At 38.4% G+C, this 16,502-nt stretch overlaps 1 protein-coding gene across 4 annotated transcripts in view; it reads left to right on the forward strand.

Annotated features, from left to right (window-relative positions):
* The window catches only part of ACOXL (acyl-CoA oxidase like), a 347,270-nt gene that overhangs the window by 308,640 nt on the left and 22,128 nt on the right, over window positions 1-16,502 (forward strand). For 2 of the 4 annotated variants that reach the window (XM_049095681.1, XM_025453977.3), the window contains one exon: window positions 13,617-13,718. The exons of 1 other annotated variant lie outside the window; for it this stretch is intronic. In XM_049095681.1, the coding sequence (XP_048951638.1) occupies window positions 13,617-13,718 (102 nt within the window). Of the gene's footprint in view, window positions 1-13,616; window positions 13,719-14,426; window positions 14,673-16,502 lie in introns of those variants that run through there. One more of the 4 variants, XM_049095682.1, reaches the window with a different exon arrangement.

Genomic DNA, 16,502 nt, shown 5'->3' on the forward strand with positions numbered 1-16,502 from the left:
ACTGTGTCTCATTCACTTCGGGAGAGGGGGTCCCCAGGAGCATGGGTTCAGCAGTGAAGCACCCTGGATCCAAGGGCGCCAAAGTGGACAAAGCTGGCTATCCTCCATTCCCCCCTGAGACAGGCAGAAGCGGGGAGGGCACAACAAAGTGAGAACTCTCCTGCCTCTAGGCGCCCAGCAAGCTGTGCAGATCAGTGCACCTGCACCTGCCCCCAGGACCATCTAGGTCAGTGTGGACTGGGAGATTGCAGTTAGTTTCTCATGGGAAGCTCAACGGAAATCTGGCCACGGTCATTTTTTTTTCTCTTCATTTTTTTTCTCTTTGTTTCACCTTACACCTGGGAGAGGTGAGGCCTCTAGGGAACAAAGACCTCACAGGATAAACAGCTCATTCTGAGCCCAGCACCTGACAAGGGGTGGAGCATCTCTGCTCAGGCACAGACACCTGAGAATCAGCACAGCAGACCCAGAAGAACTGCTGGAAGAACAAGGAAAAAGCAAGTTTACTGAACAAGCAGCACTGGAAAGCTCCAACACTGAGGGAAAATAGTATATAGAACTAGAGGGTCCTTTATTTTATTTTTATTTTTTATTTTTTTCATTATGACTCCTTTTTATATCAGACTAAAAGTCTCCAATAGTTTGCTCTTTTCCCACCTTAACTACAATATTTCACTAACTCTTCATTTTTAAGTTTTTTCCTTTTTGACTTTCATATTTCTACAATTACATGTCTTAGATACATTTTTCATTTCTGGATTCCCTTCAACGTATTCAATTTAATTTTGGTAGATATATGAGATATGGGATTTTGTTTTGTTTTTTTTTTCTGTCTCATTTTGTTTTATAATGGTGGAAGTTAGTACCTTCTAACACACAACCAAACTACACTCAAAAACAAGTGGAACACTATGTTGGTTCATTCTGTGAGTTTATATCCCCTCTTCCTTCCTATTCTGCCCCCCACTTTTATCTTGTTTATGTTTTTATGGTTGATGTTGGGTCTTTATATAAATATTGCTGGTTTATATAAATTTGGGATTGAGCATCTTCTAACATACAGAACAAAATACACTCAGAGCCAAGAGGATCACCCTCTAGGTCCCCACAGGGAGACTATATTCCCTCTCTACTACCACTTCCTTACCACGACCATTCCCCCTCCCTCTTTTTCTTTTCTTTTCTTTTCTTTTCTTTTTTTTTTCCTTCTTCTTTGTTTTTGGTTTTTGGTTTATTTTTACTACTTTGTTTTAAAATTTGTTTCTCACTTTAGTGGTCCTTTTATTTTATTTTGTTCTGTTCTTATTTTTCTTTTATTTTCTGGTTTCTGACCTCTTCAGAATGATCTAGGGTGTATTTCATTTAGGTCATGTTTGCTATTTTTGACTCAGCTCACTCATACAGCCACTCTGCATTGGACAAAATGACTAGAAGGAAGAATTTACCACAAAAGAAAGAATCAGAAACAAAACCCCCTCTGCCACAGAGTTACAGAATCTGGATTTAAATATGATGTCAGAAATTCAATTCAGAAGTACAATTATAAGGTTTCTGGTGGCTCTGGAAAAAAGCATAAAGGACTCTAGAGACTGTTACTACAGAATTGAGATCTAATCAGACTAAAATTAAAAATAGCTTAACTAAGATGCAATCCAAACTGGATGCTCTAACTGCTAGGGTTAATGAGGTGGAAGAGAGAGTGAGTGACATAGAAGACAAGTTGATGGAAAGGAAAGAAGCTGAGAAAAACAATTAAGAGCCCACAAGGAAAGGCTTAGGGAAATAAATGATAGCTTGAGAAGGAAGAATATAAGTTTAATTGGGATTCCAGAAGAGGCTGAGAGAGAGAGAGGACCACAAAGTATATTTGAATGAATCATAGCTGAAAACATCCCTAATCTGGGGAAAGAAACAGGCATTCAGATCCAAGAGATAAGGAGGACCTCCCCAAAAAAATTTTTAAAAAGTCAACACCTTGACATTTAATAGTGAAACTTGTAAATTTCAAAGATAGAGAGAAAATCTCTTGTCTCAAAGCAGCTTGATACAAGAGATTCTTAACTTATATGGAGAGAAATATCGGATTAACAGCAGATGTCTCCACAGAGACCTGGCAGGCCAGAAAGGGCTGGCATGATATATACAAGGTCCTAAATGAGAAGAACATGCAGCCAAGAATATTTTATCCAGCAAAGCTATCATTCAAAATAGAAGGAGAGATAAAGATCTTCCAGGATAGGCAGAAACTGAAAGAATATGTGACCACCAAACCACCTCTACAAGAAATATTAAGGGGGGGCCCTGTAAAAGAAAGGGGGAGCCCAAAGAAACAATCCATAAAAAGAGGGATTGTATAGGTAATACTATGACACTAAATTCATATCTGGCAATAGTTACTCTGAATATGAGTGGGCTAAATGATCCCCTCAAAAGACGCAGGGTATCAGACTGGATAAAAAGGCAAGATCCATCTATATGCTGTCTACAAGAGACTCATTTTAGACCTAAGAACACCTCCAGTCTAAAAATGACAGGGTGGAGAACCATTTACCATTCAAATGGCCCTCAAAAGAAAGCTGGGGTAGTAATCCTCATATCAGATAAATTAGAGTTTATACCAAAGACTGTAGTAAGAGATGAAGAGGGACACTATATCATACTTAAAGGGTCTATCCAACAAGAAGACCTAACAATCATGAATATTTATGCTCCTAATGTTGGAGCCACCAAGTGTATCAATCAATTAATAACCACAGTAAAGAGATACTTAGGCAATAATACACTAATAGTAGGAGACTTCAATATGGCACTCCCAGTAAATGACAGATATTCTAAGCAGAACATCACCAAAGAAACAAGGGCCTTGAATGATACACTGGACCAAAAAGATTTCACAGATATATACAGAACATTCCATCTGAACACAAGTGAATACACATACTTCTCAAGTGCATATGGAACTTTCTCCAGAATAGACCACATACTGGGTCACAAATCAGGTCTCACCTTATACCAAAATATTGGGATTGTCCCCTGCACTTTTTCAGACCATAATGCTTTGAAACTAGAACTCAATCACAAGAAAAAATTTGGAAGAAACTCAAACACATGGAGGTTAAAGAGAATCCTACTAAAAGATGAATGGGTCAACCAGGAAATTAGAGAAGAATTAAAAAGATTCATGGAAACTAATGAAAATGAAAATAAAACTGCTAAAATCTTTGGGATACAGCAAAGGCAGTCTTAAGAGGAAAATACATCACAATACAATCATCCCTCAAAAAATTGGAAAAAACTCAAATACACAAGGTAGGCTCACACCTAAAGGAACTGGAGAAAGAACAGCAAATAAAACCTATACCAAGTAGTAGAAGAGAGTTAATAAAGATTTGAGCAGAACTCAATGAAATAGAGACCAGAAAAACTGCAGAACAGATCAACAAAAACAGGAGCTGGTTCTTTGAAAGAATTAATAAGATAGATAAACCGCCAGCCAGTATTATTAAAAAGAAAAGAGAAAAGACTCAAATTAATAAAATCACAAATGAAAGAGGAGAGATCACAACCAATACCAAGGAAATAAAAATGATTTTAAAATGTATTATGAGCAACTATATGCCACCAAATCAGGCAATCTAGAAGAAATGGATGCATTTCTGGAAAACCACAAATTACCAAAATTGGAACAGGAACAATTAGAAAACCTGAACACACCAATAACCAGCGAGGGAATTGAAATAGTCATCAAAAAACCTCTCAAGACACAAAAGTCCAGGGCCAGATGGCTTCCCATGGGAATTCTATCAAACATTTAAAAAAGAAATAAGACCTATTCTACTAAAGCTGTTTCAAAGGATAGAAAGGGAAGGAATACTTCCAAACTTGTTTTATGAGGCCAGCATCAGCTTGATCCCACAACTAGATAAAGACTCCACTAAAAAGGAGAATTATAGACCAATATCCCTGATGAACATTGATGCAAAAATTATCACCAAGATACTAGCCAATCGGATCCAACAGTACATTAAAAGGATTATTCACCATGACCAAGTGGGATTTATCATTGGGATGCAAGGATGGTTCAACACTCCTAAAACAATCAATGTGATTGATCATATCAACAAGAGAAAAAACAAGAACCATATGATCCTCTCAATAGATGCAAAGAAAGCGTTTGACAAAATACAGCATCCATTCCTAATTAAAACTCTTCAAAGTGTAGGAATAGAGGGAACAGTCCTCAATACCTTAAAAGCCATTTATGAAAAGCCCACAACAAATATCATTCTCAATGGGGAGAAACTGAGTACCTTTCCCCTAAGATCAGAAACATGACAAGGACACCCACTCTCACCACTGCTATTCAACATAGTACTAGAAGTCCTAGCCTCGGCAATCATACAACAAAAAGAAATAAAAGTCATTCAAACTGGCAAAGAAGAAGTCAAACTCTCCCTCTTCACAGATGACATGATACTATATATAGAAAACCCAAAAGACCCCACCCCAAGATTGCTAGAACTCATACAGAAATTCAGCAGTGTTGCAGGATACAAAATCAATGCACAGAAATCAATGGCATTTTTATACACTAACAATGAGACTGAAGAAAGAGAAATTAAGGAATCCATCCCATTTACAATTGCACCCATAATCATAAGATACCTGGAATAAACCTAACCAAAGAGGTAAAGGACCTGTACCCTAAAAACTACATAACACTTCTGAAAGAAATTGAGGAAGATGCAAAGAGATGGAAAAACATTCCATGCTCATGGATTGGAAGAATAAATACTGTGAAAATGTCTATGCTACCCAGGGCAATTTACACATTAAATGCAATCCCTATCAAAATGCCATGGACTTTCTTCACAGGGTTGGAACAAATAATCTTAAGATTTGTATGGAATCAGAAAAGACCCTGAATAGCCAGAGGAATATTGAAAAAGAAAACCAATGCTAGGGGCATCACAATGCTGGATTTCAAGTTGTATTACAAACCTGTGATCATCAAGACAGTATGGTACTGGCACAAAAACAGACACATAGATCAATAGAACAGAATAGAGAACCCAGAAATAAGCACTCAACTCTATGGTCAACTAATATTCAACAAAACAGGAAAGACTACCCACTGGAAAAAGGACAATTTATTCAATAAATGGTGCTGGGAAAGTTGGACAGCCACATACAGAAGAATGAAACTAGACCATTCTTTTACACCATACACAAAGATAAACTCAAAATGGTTGAAAGATCTAAATGTGGGACAAGAATCCATCAAAATCCTAAAGAAGAACACAGGCAACACCCTTTTTGAACTTGGCCACAGCAACCTCTTGCAAGATACATCTTTGAAGGCAAGGGAAACAAAAGCAAAAATGAACTATTGGGACTTTATCAAGATAAAAGGCTTCTGCACAGCAAAAGAAACAGTCAACAAAACTAAAAGACAACCTACAGAATGGGAGAAGATATTTGCAAATCACCTATCAGATAAAGGGCTAGCATCCAAGACCTATAAAGAACTTATAAAACTCAACACCTAAGAAACAAAAAATCCAATCATGAAATGGGCAGAAGACATGAACAGACATTTCTCCAAAGAAGACATACACATGGCCAACAGACATATGAGAAAATGCTCCACATCACTTGCCATCAGGGAAATACAAGTCAAAACCACAATGAGATACCACCTCACACCAGTGAGAATGGGGAAAGTTAACAAGACAGGAAACAACAAATGTTGGAGAGGATGTGGAGAAAAGGCAGCCCTCTTGCACTGTTGGTGGGAATGTGAACTGGTACAGCCACTCTGGAAAACAGTGTGGAGGTTCCTCAAAGAGTTAAAAATAGAGCTACCCTATGACCCAGCAATTGCACTGCTGGGGATTTACCCCAAAGATACAGATGTAGTGAAACGCCAAGACACCTGCACCCCAGTGTTCGTAGCAGCAATATCCACAACAGCCAAACTGTGGAAGGAGCCACAATGTCCTTTGACAGATAAATGGATAAAGAAGATGTGGTATAAATATACAATGGGATATTACTCAGCCATCAGAAAAGACAAATACCCATCATTTGCTTCAACGTGGATGGAACTGGAGGGTATTCTGTTGAGTGAAGAAAGTTAATTGGAGAAGGACAATCATATGGTTTCACTCATATGGAGAATATAAGAAATAGTGAAAGGGATTATAAAGGGACAGGAGGGGAACTGAGTGGGAAAAATTAGAGAGGGAGACAAACCATAAGAGACTCCTAATTGAGAAACAAAGGGTTGCCAAAGTGGAGGTGGGTGAAGGAATGGGGTAACTGGGTGACAGACACTGAGGAGCGCCCTTGATGGGATGAGCACTGGGTGTTACACTATATGTTGGCAAACTGAATTTAAATTTATAAAAATGTAAAAAAAAAAGAATTGGGGTGGGGGTTTTTTTGCCATTAAGTAAGATATTAGCTGTTTTTGTTGTTGTTTTGGGATTTTTTGGCATGTGTGTCTCTGTGGTGTATGGTGTAGCTATCCTTAATCAAGTTAAGAAAGTTCACTTCTGTTCCTAGTTTCCTAAGAAATTTTTATTTTGAGTGGACATTGAATTTTGTCAAAATTCTTTTTCTGCTTCAATCAACATGATCATGAGGATTTAAAAAAATTTTAGGTTATTAATATGAATTATAGTGAATCATTTTTTTCTTCTATCTTTTCATTTATATATTATAGTTTCTTCTGTAAATTTGTCTTTTTCATTTAAAAATATGTCCTACACATCACACCATATTGGTCCACAGATCTTCCTTAAACTCTTTTCCAGTTGTGGGACACCTTGGTGGCTCAATGGTTGAGCATCTGCCTTCGGCTCAGGTTGCGATCCTGACATCCTGTGATCGAATCCCATGTCGGGCTCCCTGCAGGGAGCCTGCTTCTCCTTTTGCCTATGTCTCTGCCTTTCTCTGTGTCTCTCATGAATAAATAAATAAAATCCTTTTTTAAAAATTACTTTTTCCAGTTGTGTAGTACTCCATTGTTTGGATGTGCCATGTTTTATCCAATCACTTTTCTACATATATACAAGTATTTACTTGTTTACAATATTTTTCAATTAGAAATAATGCTACAATGACATTGAATAACTATATATATGTATTCTTATTATTGAAGGTGTATCTTTAGTGTATGAATGCTAAGTACATATATAGTTTTGTTAAGTATTACAAAATTTTCCTGAGTAATTTTAATATATTTGAAGAAATACTTTTTAAAATTTTCTGTTTATGTCTTTTTCTCATTTTTCTATCACATTTTTGGCTCTTTGTCCTTTTACTTTTAATTTTGTATTGAGGCATAACTGACATGCAACATTATATTAGCTTCAGGTGTACAATATAATGATTTGATATTTGTATATATTGCAGAATGATTACTTTAAGTTTACTTAAATCTCTCAAAATTCATAGTTAATAGAATTTTTTCCTGTGATGAGAAATTTTAAGATCTATTCCTTAACATCTTTCAAATTTACTTTACAGTATTATTAATGTAGTTGTCAAGCTGTACATTATATACCCATGACTGATTTGTTTTATAACTGGAAGTTTGTACCTTTTGACTCAGTTCACTCATTTTGACCACCCTGTAGCCCCCACCTCCGGTAACCATCAATCTGTTCTCTGTGTTCATGAGCTTGGTTTGTTTTTTGTTTTTTGATTCCACATATATATGTGAGATTGTATAGTATTTGTCTTTATCTGTCTGTACTGTCTTTGATGTTGGTATCACAGTAATTCTGGCCTCATAAAAATGAGTTGGGAAGGGTTTTCTCCTCTTCTATTTTCTGGGAAAGGCTGTGTAGAATTGCTGTTATTCCTTATCTAGATGTTGCATATAATTTGCCATTCTCTATGGAGAATGTTAATATTTTTGTGTTAGCAGCCAGCACACTTAGTTGTTCACTGTGGTTCATTGTGGTTCTAGTGTCAGTATCATCTTCATAGCCTTTGCAGTCCTCTTCTGTTCTATCCCACATATACACCATCAGTGCCAGTCTGGCACCTGCATTCTCACTTATGTACTACTAGTTCGATTCTCAAAGTATTATGTAAAATAATTGACATTAGATTCATATATGCACACTAGAGACTTGAGCCCAGTTTATAAGCAACTTTATGAGGTTACTTTGCCAAGTCCTTTTTCTCCATAACCTTCTTGATACTTTCTGGTTCCCTGGAGCTACCTTTTTTCATCCTCCAGCAAGAAATCTAGGATTTAATTATCCCAGCCTGCTACATAAACCTCCAGGAACAAGCAGCTTGAGGGCTAGGAAAAAAATAAAAGCCACCATTGGTTTGGTGGTACTTTGAATGTTAGTCCTCTTCCCCAGTTTTTAGGCCACGGTTTATTTTTCAGATTTCTCAAATAGCTTTTCCATTCACTCTGTCCAGGAGTTATGGCTACATTCAGTGGGAGAGACGGGATGAGTCTTTTACTTCATCTTACTAAGAATAGAATCTATAGCCTCTATTTTTTGAAAAAGTTGTCTGTTTTGGTTTTTTAATTCTGTAAAGTAGAGGAGTGCTATGGAAGATATAAAAAATATATTTGAATCCTGAAAACCTTAGTTCTAACCTTGGCTCTGTAATTCAACTTTTTTGAGCCACTGTGTCTTCATATGGGGCCTGTGACAGGGGTCTTCAAGATCACCCTCAGGTTTGATGATTTGCTAGAAGGATTCACAGGACCCAGGTTATTTTGTGACATATATATCACAAAAGGATACAGATTAAAATCAGCAGAGGGAGAAGGCACAGAGGGTATAGTCCAGGAGAAAACCAGCAAGGCTTCCAGTTGTTTTCTTTTTCTGGAGTTCCTGTAGACAGCACTTAACTCTCCCAACAATGTAACAATGTAACCATGCACAAAGTCTTGCTAACCAGAGTAACCCAACTTTGATGTCTAGGGTTTTTATTGGCCAGCTACAGAATATTATCCTGACAATATAGTAGGTACAGGAAAAAAGTTGTGATTTGGGACACATTTAAAAAAAAACAGGCCGAGGGTGTACTCCTTGATGCACAGGTCCAAGATGGCCGTATATAAGCAATGAGGGGAGAGGTAATGGGAGGAAGATTCTTGTCCAAGGATAAATACAAAAGGATAATATTTAATAAATGTCAGGATGGCTAAATTCCAGCATAACCATGAGGCTTGACATAATCTGATGAAGATTTAAAAGACCATTTGTAGCTATATTTGGAGTTTGAAGAAACAGGCTTCTGTTTTGGGGAAGAAAGCTCTGGTACTAAGGGATGGTGAAAAGAATGCAAAACTTTTCATTCCCTATAATGTTCTCATCTTCTGTCTGAATTGGGAAGGACTTATAGTTTTGTTTTGTTTTTTTAAAGATTTCATTTATTTATTCATGAGAGGCACACACAGAGAGAAGCAGAGACACAGGCAGAGGGAGAAGCAGGCTCCATGCAGGAAGCCTGACATGGGACTCGATCCTGGGTCTCCGGGATCACGCCCTGTGCCAAAGGCAGACACTTAACCGCTAAGCCACCCAGGCGTCCCTTAAAGAAGTATTTAATTTGCAGAGATCTTATAGTTGTTTTGAAGACTAAAAAGGACAAGAGAGAGATGTCAGAAAATTAGAAATGAGCAAATGTGAACATTTTTTTTTAATTGGGGAAAAGTAGATCTGGGAAACTATAGAATTTAAGATTGATATAAATCCAAGTTAAAATTCTAGAAAAGACTATTCAGGATAGCTTATGAATAATTAGAAGAGACAGTCACTAGGAGCCTCTCTGTGTTTACTATGGCTAAGTATTGCTAAACAAATCTCATTTCCTTTCTTAATCAGGTTACTAGAAGAGAAAATCTGAAGAAATTGGTAGATCTTGATTTTGTTGAACACTTTGCCAGACTCTCGGGATATCCTTATGGACAAGCCAGAGAAATATGAGTTAGAGAACATTGCATTAAACAGATTCTCAGATAACTTGAATCAGAAGACTTAGACCTGGGTTCTACTGCATAAAGACATAGATGGGATTTGATACATTTGTAAATGACACAAGTGTGTCAGGTAACTGAGTCAAGATTCATAGAGACTTTGGGGACTTGAGACAGGTCATATCAACAAGATGATACTTGAAAGAATAAGGAATCAAAGAATTTTGCTTTTTTAAAGGAACAAATTTTAGGGCACCTGAGTGGCTCAGTTGGTTAAGCATCTGCCTTCAGCTCAGGTCATGATTCTGGGGTCCTGAGATTGAGCTTGTGTTGAGGTCCCTGCTCAGCGGGGAGCCTGCTTCTCCCTCTCTCTCTACTACTCCCCCTGCAAGAGCTTGTCTTCTCTCATAAATAAATAAAATATTTTTTATAAAAAGAACTAATTTTAAATCATCTCTTTAAGAATGTATATATATGTATACCCATGTTGGTTGAAACAGTTCATGGGTGAAAAGACTAAGTTGGGAGTGTCAATTGAACAAATATTTGAGGTTGAACCAAATATGTATGATATGCTTTCATTTTTTCCAAAAAATGTTATGTGGCTGTTATAAAAGCAAACTCCGTCTTAACTTGCACATAAAAGTATAGAATCTCAATCCAGGACAATGATGGTGCTGCTGACACTATAGTGATGAGAGAACATTGGGTACTCTGTTCACTTTTCTGTGAGACACCTTAAGAGAATTAGCATCTAGAAGAGGCCCCCAGGCCCAAGGTGGCGCAAAGGCTGGAGTGGTAACAGGAAGATAAGGATCTGTGAAGTTGATCATCTTGAAGAATGAAAGACTAAGAAGAGATGTGAAACCGATCATTAAGTTTGTTAAGGGCTATTATCTGGATGCTTTCATCGATTCCTGTTTTGTCCTTAGGCAGCCAGAATTACAGAGTTAATAACTATGAGTTATAGGCAGTGGAGTTTCAGCCAGTTTCTTGCAGCATGTCAGCTCCTTTACCAGACCTTGAGCATACAGAGATGAGCAGGACCAGATCACTTTCCTACAGAGTTAACAATCCATAAATTCATATTCTACAGAGAGAAGTGGCTCAGTGTGCCATGGCTCTTCCAACAGTGAGACTCCTTCCAGAGCCAGATGCCTCTTAATGCACTGAGCTCCTGTCTCTGGAACACAAAAGGAAAGACATTCAGGTTCTGTTTAAGGGTCTGAGGCTGGTCTGGTGGTATCTGGACCTAGATGTGGTGTTCTGGTAGCCACTGAGAAATAAGACCCATGTTTATCAGACAGGCAACGAAGGTTGCTTAAGGAGAGTCTGAACTGTGTTCAAGGAGAAAAGCAGAATTTCAAAGCCAATAAAGTGTCCCTGAGCATCAGATATACAAGAGCCATGAACTGACAACAGGAGGACAACTCAGGAGTCAACAGAAGGGAGGAGCAGACATAGTCAGGAAGCACAGTGTGAGACTAGTTAAAGCCAACAGTCTGGAACAAAGCTTGACAATGGTGTTAGCAATCAGGACTTTGTTAGGAACTCTGTGGGACCAAGTGGGCCTGGGCTTGAGTCAGATAGGACTAGTCTAGAGGCTGGATGGATCACCATCTTTCAGGGGTGTTAGAGAAGGGATTTGTGTCGGATACCCTCTATTTGTCTCTCCCCCTCTACACTCCACCCTTCTCCACCTCCTACATAACTTGCTTCAGTAGAATCCTTGACCTCTGGATCTAGTTAGCTTCTGAAAATAAGAAGCCCTAGTTAGAGATTGGAAAGAGGAGGAAAATGAGGTCGAGCTATTCCCGTCCTCTGCCTGCCTTCCTCTGGGGTTACCTTGGGATTTCTGTGTTCCTAAGCTGAAGGTCATAATTCCTCTTAAGATATCTCTGTCTATACAGCTCTCTCTTCCAGGATCCAGTAGTCACTCCCTGCCCTCCTCCCTTGAAACCTAGAGCTGGTAGCAGTTCCAGACATACTCCCTCTGGGGTACTGCACTATCCCCTTGTGGCTCTCCTACAACTTACCCACACCTTTAGGGGGGAAAAAATTCATTAAACTCTCCTTGAATCATCCCAATGTGAATATGTCATCCGTTTCTTGGCTGTACCTTGGCTGACACAGGATTCTGGATTGAATGAGAAGATGAGTTAGTTTATTTCAAAAAATAGTTATATTTCTGTGGCTCTGAATTTCTTTTCACTGACCTTATATGTTTATAGACCCAGGACTGATGAGAATTAACTTTCTATACCTAGGAATCCTCAATAAGTATTTTTGTGGTGGATATGAAGTTCACCTAGAGACTTGCGATTCAGGTTAGCCATGTAAGCTATACAAGTTATTATTTTTTTAAGAATTTATGTTACGAATGTATGTATAACAGTATTTTTCAGTTGCTTTCACTATGTCTGCAGGGTCAATTAACATTTTTACTGCTGTTATATAAAAGGGCCAAAGGGAACTTACACTAGCCAAGCAGAACATTGGCAGGGTCATAAAAGAGCCATAATTAATCTTAAATATCTCTCATAGACAAGCTACTAAACCATACTGTGACCTTTTCTGGGAAGATTGAATAGTTGAGGCTCTCCATAATGATGCTGGTTCAAGGAATTCTCAGAACCTCAGGAAAAGAAGGAAGAGCCTATATAGTCTATGTGACTTCAAAGTGTGATTTCTGAGTCTCATGAGCCATAGAACACATATTGTCTTCTGGCACGCAGATCACTACCATTTGACGCTGAATAAGAGGGTTTTGTTATTGTCACTTGAGTGGACTTTATTAATCTTACTTCTAAAGTGTCATTATCTTTTAGAGATACACAGTGAAAAGCTGTGGATGAAATGGTATGACCAAGCTTTGCTTCACAATAATGCAGAAAGAGGGGAAGAGATAAAACAAGATTGGTCATGAGTTAATGGCTGTGGAAGCTGGGTGATGGAGACAGAAGTACATTATACTACTCTCTCTGTTTTTGTATAATTTAAAAATGATTGAGTATTAAAAACAAAATGAATAGTTAATTAAAAAGTTGCTTCTTGATACAGGAAAACTCATCATTACTTGATGTGATTGATGTTGTGAAGGAGTTCTGTGTATAGGTTTCAGGAATATAATAGGAAAAATGTATTGAAACAAATGTGAATAAGGAATGCTATTTTTATGAAAGTTTAATGACACCAGGCTCATCAGAAAATATCAAGATGATGTTCAGAATGTTCAGAATATTGGAATATTCTTTCATTAATTGAGAAGGAAAGCAAATAAAAATACTACATTCATGTTTTAAAATGTACTATATATGAATTTTGCTTCTAAATAACCTGGGATTAAGGAGAACTGGGTGAGGTTATAGATGAAGCAAGATTGGTCATGAATTAATATTTGTTTGGGGGGAATGGCCATATGGCAGTTCACTAGGCTATTCTTTCTACTTTTATATATGCTTTACATGTTCTATAGAACAGTTTTAAAAAATAAAACATATACTGCACATCCAATATGTGACCATTTATATTGAGACAGCATTAAATTTTAGGATTTAATGAAATGTAATACTATGCTATTTCTCTTTCTCTTCCTTAGATTCTTTATTTTCTAATATATTACTATTTGTTCATTTCTCCCTCTTCCCCCACACCTTAGTTTTGTCTGTTATATGCAACCAAGCTGGTGTTCCAGGAGCGAGCCTGGTATCTAGAACATAAATATTTGACTCCCATGGCCAGCACGAGGATTAGGAGTCAGGTAAGGGTCCCTGGTGTGCAGAAGAAACCCTTTGTGCATCAACTGTCAGCTCTTTGCTTTCTTAAAAAACAATCCTGTCAATCTTCTATCGGTTTCCACTCATGGATTTTTATGCCTCTGGGACTTCACGTACATGTTTTCATTGCCTACCATGATCATATTACACTTCAGAGTTTAAGTGACAAGGAAATGATTCACTGTGCATGAACTTTCTGACATGAAAAGCAGAAAAGGGAATCAAAAGCATTTTCCTTGTCTTGGCAAAAAAAAAAAAAAAGTATTAAATGATTTTAATTTTCCTACTTCTTACCAAAACCTATTAACTTATTCTTCATATTCTGAAAAAAAGACCTGTGGTATTTTTATGTAAGGAGTAGTAATGGAAATTCAATGTTATAGCTACAGAGCACCTGAAAATGAAGATAGAACCAGTGAATCACCACCAAAATGCTTCTTTAAAGAAAAAAATATATAAAACAGCATAATTAGGGCACCTGAGTGGCTCAGCAGTTGAGTGCCTCCAGCTCAGGGTGTGATCCCGGGGTGGCAGGATTGAGTCCCACATCAGACTCCCTGCATGGACCCTGCTTCTCCCTCTGCCTCTGCTTCTCTCCCTCCATGTCTCTCATGAATAAATAAATAAAATCTTTTTTTAAAAAAGTGCATAATCATCTATAAAACACATTTCCTGAAGACCCTCTCTTTCAGACCCTCCGTTAGATGCTGTAACATAAACAAGTCTATGCTCAGTGTCTGCATTCAAAGGAGCTTATTATATTTGAGGACACAAAACTGACTTTAAAATCAAATAACAGGGATGCCTGGTTGGCTCAGTGGTTGAACATCTGCCTTTGGCTCAGGGGATGATCACAGGGTCCTGGGATCGAGTCCCGCATCAAGATTACCTCAAGGAGCCTGCTTCTCTCTCTGCCTCTCTCTGTGTGTCTCTCATGAATAAATAAATAAAATCTTAAGAAAAAAAATGGCATTGACTCCTAAGTGATCTCTGTCCTCTGGACTCTGGACTTATTCACTGGAAAGGCTCTGCTCCCTTATGTTATTTGCAATTTTTTTAAAGATTTTATTTATTTATTCATGAGAGACACACATAGAGAGAGGCAGAGACATAGGCAGAGTGAGAAGCAGGCTCCCCATGGAGAGCCCAATGTGGGACTCGAACTCGGGACTCCCGGATCATGACCTGAGCCAAAGGCAGACACTCAACCACTGAGCCACCCAAGTACCCAAGGAGTGATCTCATTCCTGTATGATTTCAAGAGTGAATAATTACAACCAAGCAGTGGTATGATTGAGGGGGTGTGCAGTTGGGCTTTCAGACATGATTGGTGAAGTGAGTAAAATCATAGAAATAGGAATACTCAGGACAGACATGTTAAGAAATGACAAGAAGGGGATTCCTGGGTGGCTCAGCGGTTTCGTGCCTGCCTTTGGCCCAGGGCGCGATCCTGGAGTCCCGGGATCAAGTCCCACGTCGGGCTCCCGGCATGGAGCCTGCTTCTCCCTCTGCCTCTCTCTCTCTCTGTGTGTGTGTGTCTATCATAAATAAATAAAAATAAATCTTTAAAAAAATTTTTCTAAAAAAAAAAAAAAAAGAAATGACAAGAAGACCAGTTTGGCTGATGTCTCAAGTGAAAGCCAGGAGAAATCTCCAGGAGCTGGGCTGCAGTGGACACTGAATAACCTTGGAGAATCTTTTTCCTTTTTGGAAGAAAAATGATCATGAAGAAAAGCAACTGTAAAGATGTTTCAGTTATCTGTTGCTGTGTAACAAATGACCCCAAAACCTAGTGGCTTATAACAACCAGTTACTATTTCTCATGATGCTACATCTGAATGGGGCTCAGCTGCATGGTTCTCCTGCTATATGAGGTGTCTGCCGAGGCTGTGAAGGTGGTTTCTTCACTCTCATGGTAGTCACCTTGTCTGGGGTAGCAGGATCATGTGGGGGCTGATGGGCAGTTGTCTCCTTTGCTGTGGCCCAATGTGAGCTTCCTCACAGCACGGTAGTGTCAGAAGAACTAACTGTTTTACTTGATGACTGGCTTCCAGAGAGGAAGTGGAAGATGCCAGTCATGTCAAGGCTTGGCCTACTGCTAACATAGTGTTACTTCAGCTGCATTCTGTTTGTGCAGGGGAGTCCCAAGGCCAGTATAGATTTGGGCTAGAGAAAAGACTTCACCTCTCATTGTGTGGAGGAGCATGCACCTAGAAGGAAGGAAAAATTGATGGCAGCTATCTTTGAAGATTGACTATCTTCTACAAAGAAAATATCCACTTTTGGGAGAGGATAAAAGAATACTTTTAATTTAAAAAAAGCTACATGAAGATTTCAACTCCACATGATTAGGTTTTTCAGTGATATAGATTAGATAAATAATACATCAAAAGAATGTTGAGTAAAAGAAACCAATTTTCACATACAACATTGAAGTGCTTTACACTCTATTAGTACAACATACTTTCCACACTTTTCATTTACTAGTTATTTATAGCAGCCTGGGAGATAAGCAGAGAGCCGCCAGACATTTTGGAACAAACTATCTGTGGGGCTAGATGTGGGTTGCTGAGATCTATAAGACCTCTCAAGGCCTTCTTTTGCCAATCTCAGTGCTACCAGCCATGAGCACCTCACCCCTACTCTCTGCTTTCCCAGTATCCCCAGGGGGAAGAGTGTAGTGTAGCTAGCACAGATACTTCCCTTCCCACTTCTGACACACCCCTTTGTGGGCATTTCGAGGTTTCAGAAATGTTACTAGTAGCTTC

Source organism: Canis lupus, chromosome 17 (genome assembly GCF_003254725.2).
Source record: "Canis lupus dingo isolate Sandy chromosome 17, ASM325472v2, whole genome shotgun sequence".
Classification (NCBI taxonomy): domain Eukaryota; kingdom Metazoa; phylum Chordata; class Mammalia; order Carnivora; family Canidae; genus Canis; species Canis lupus.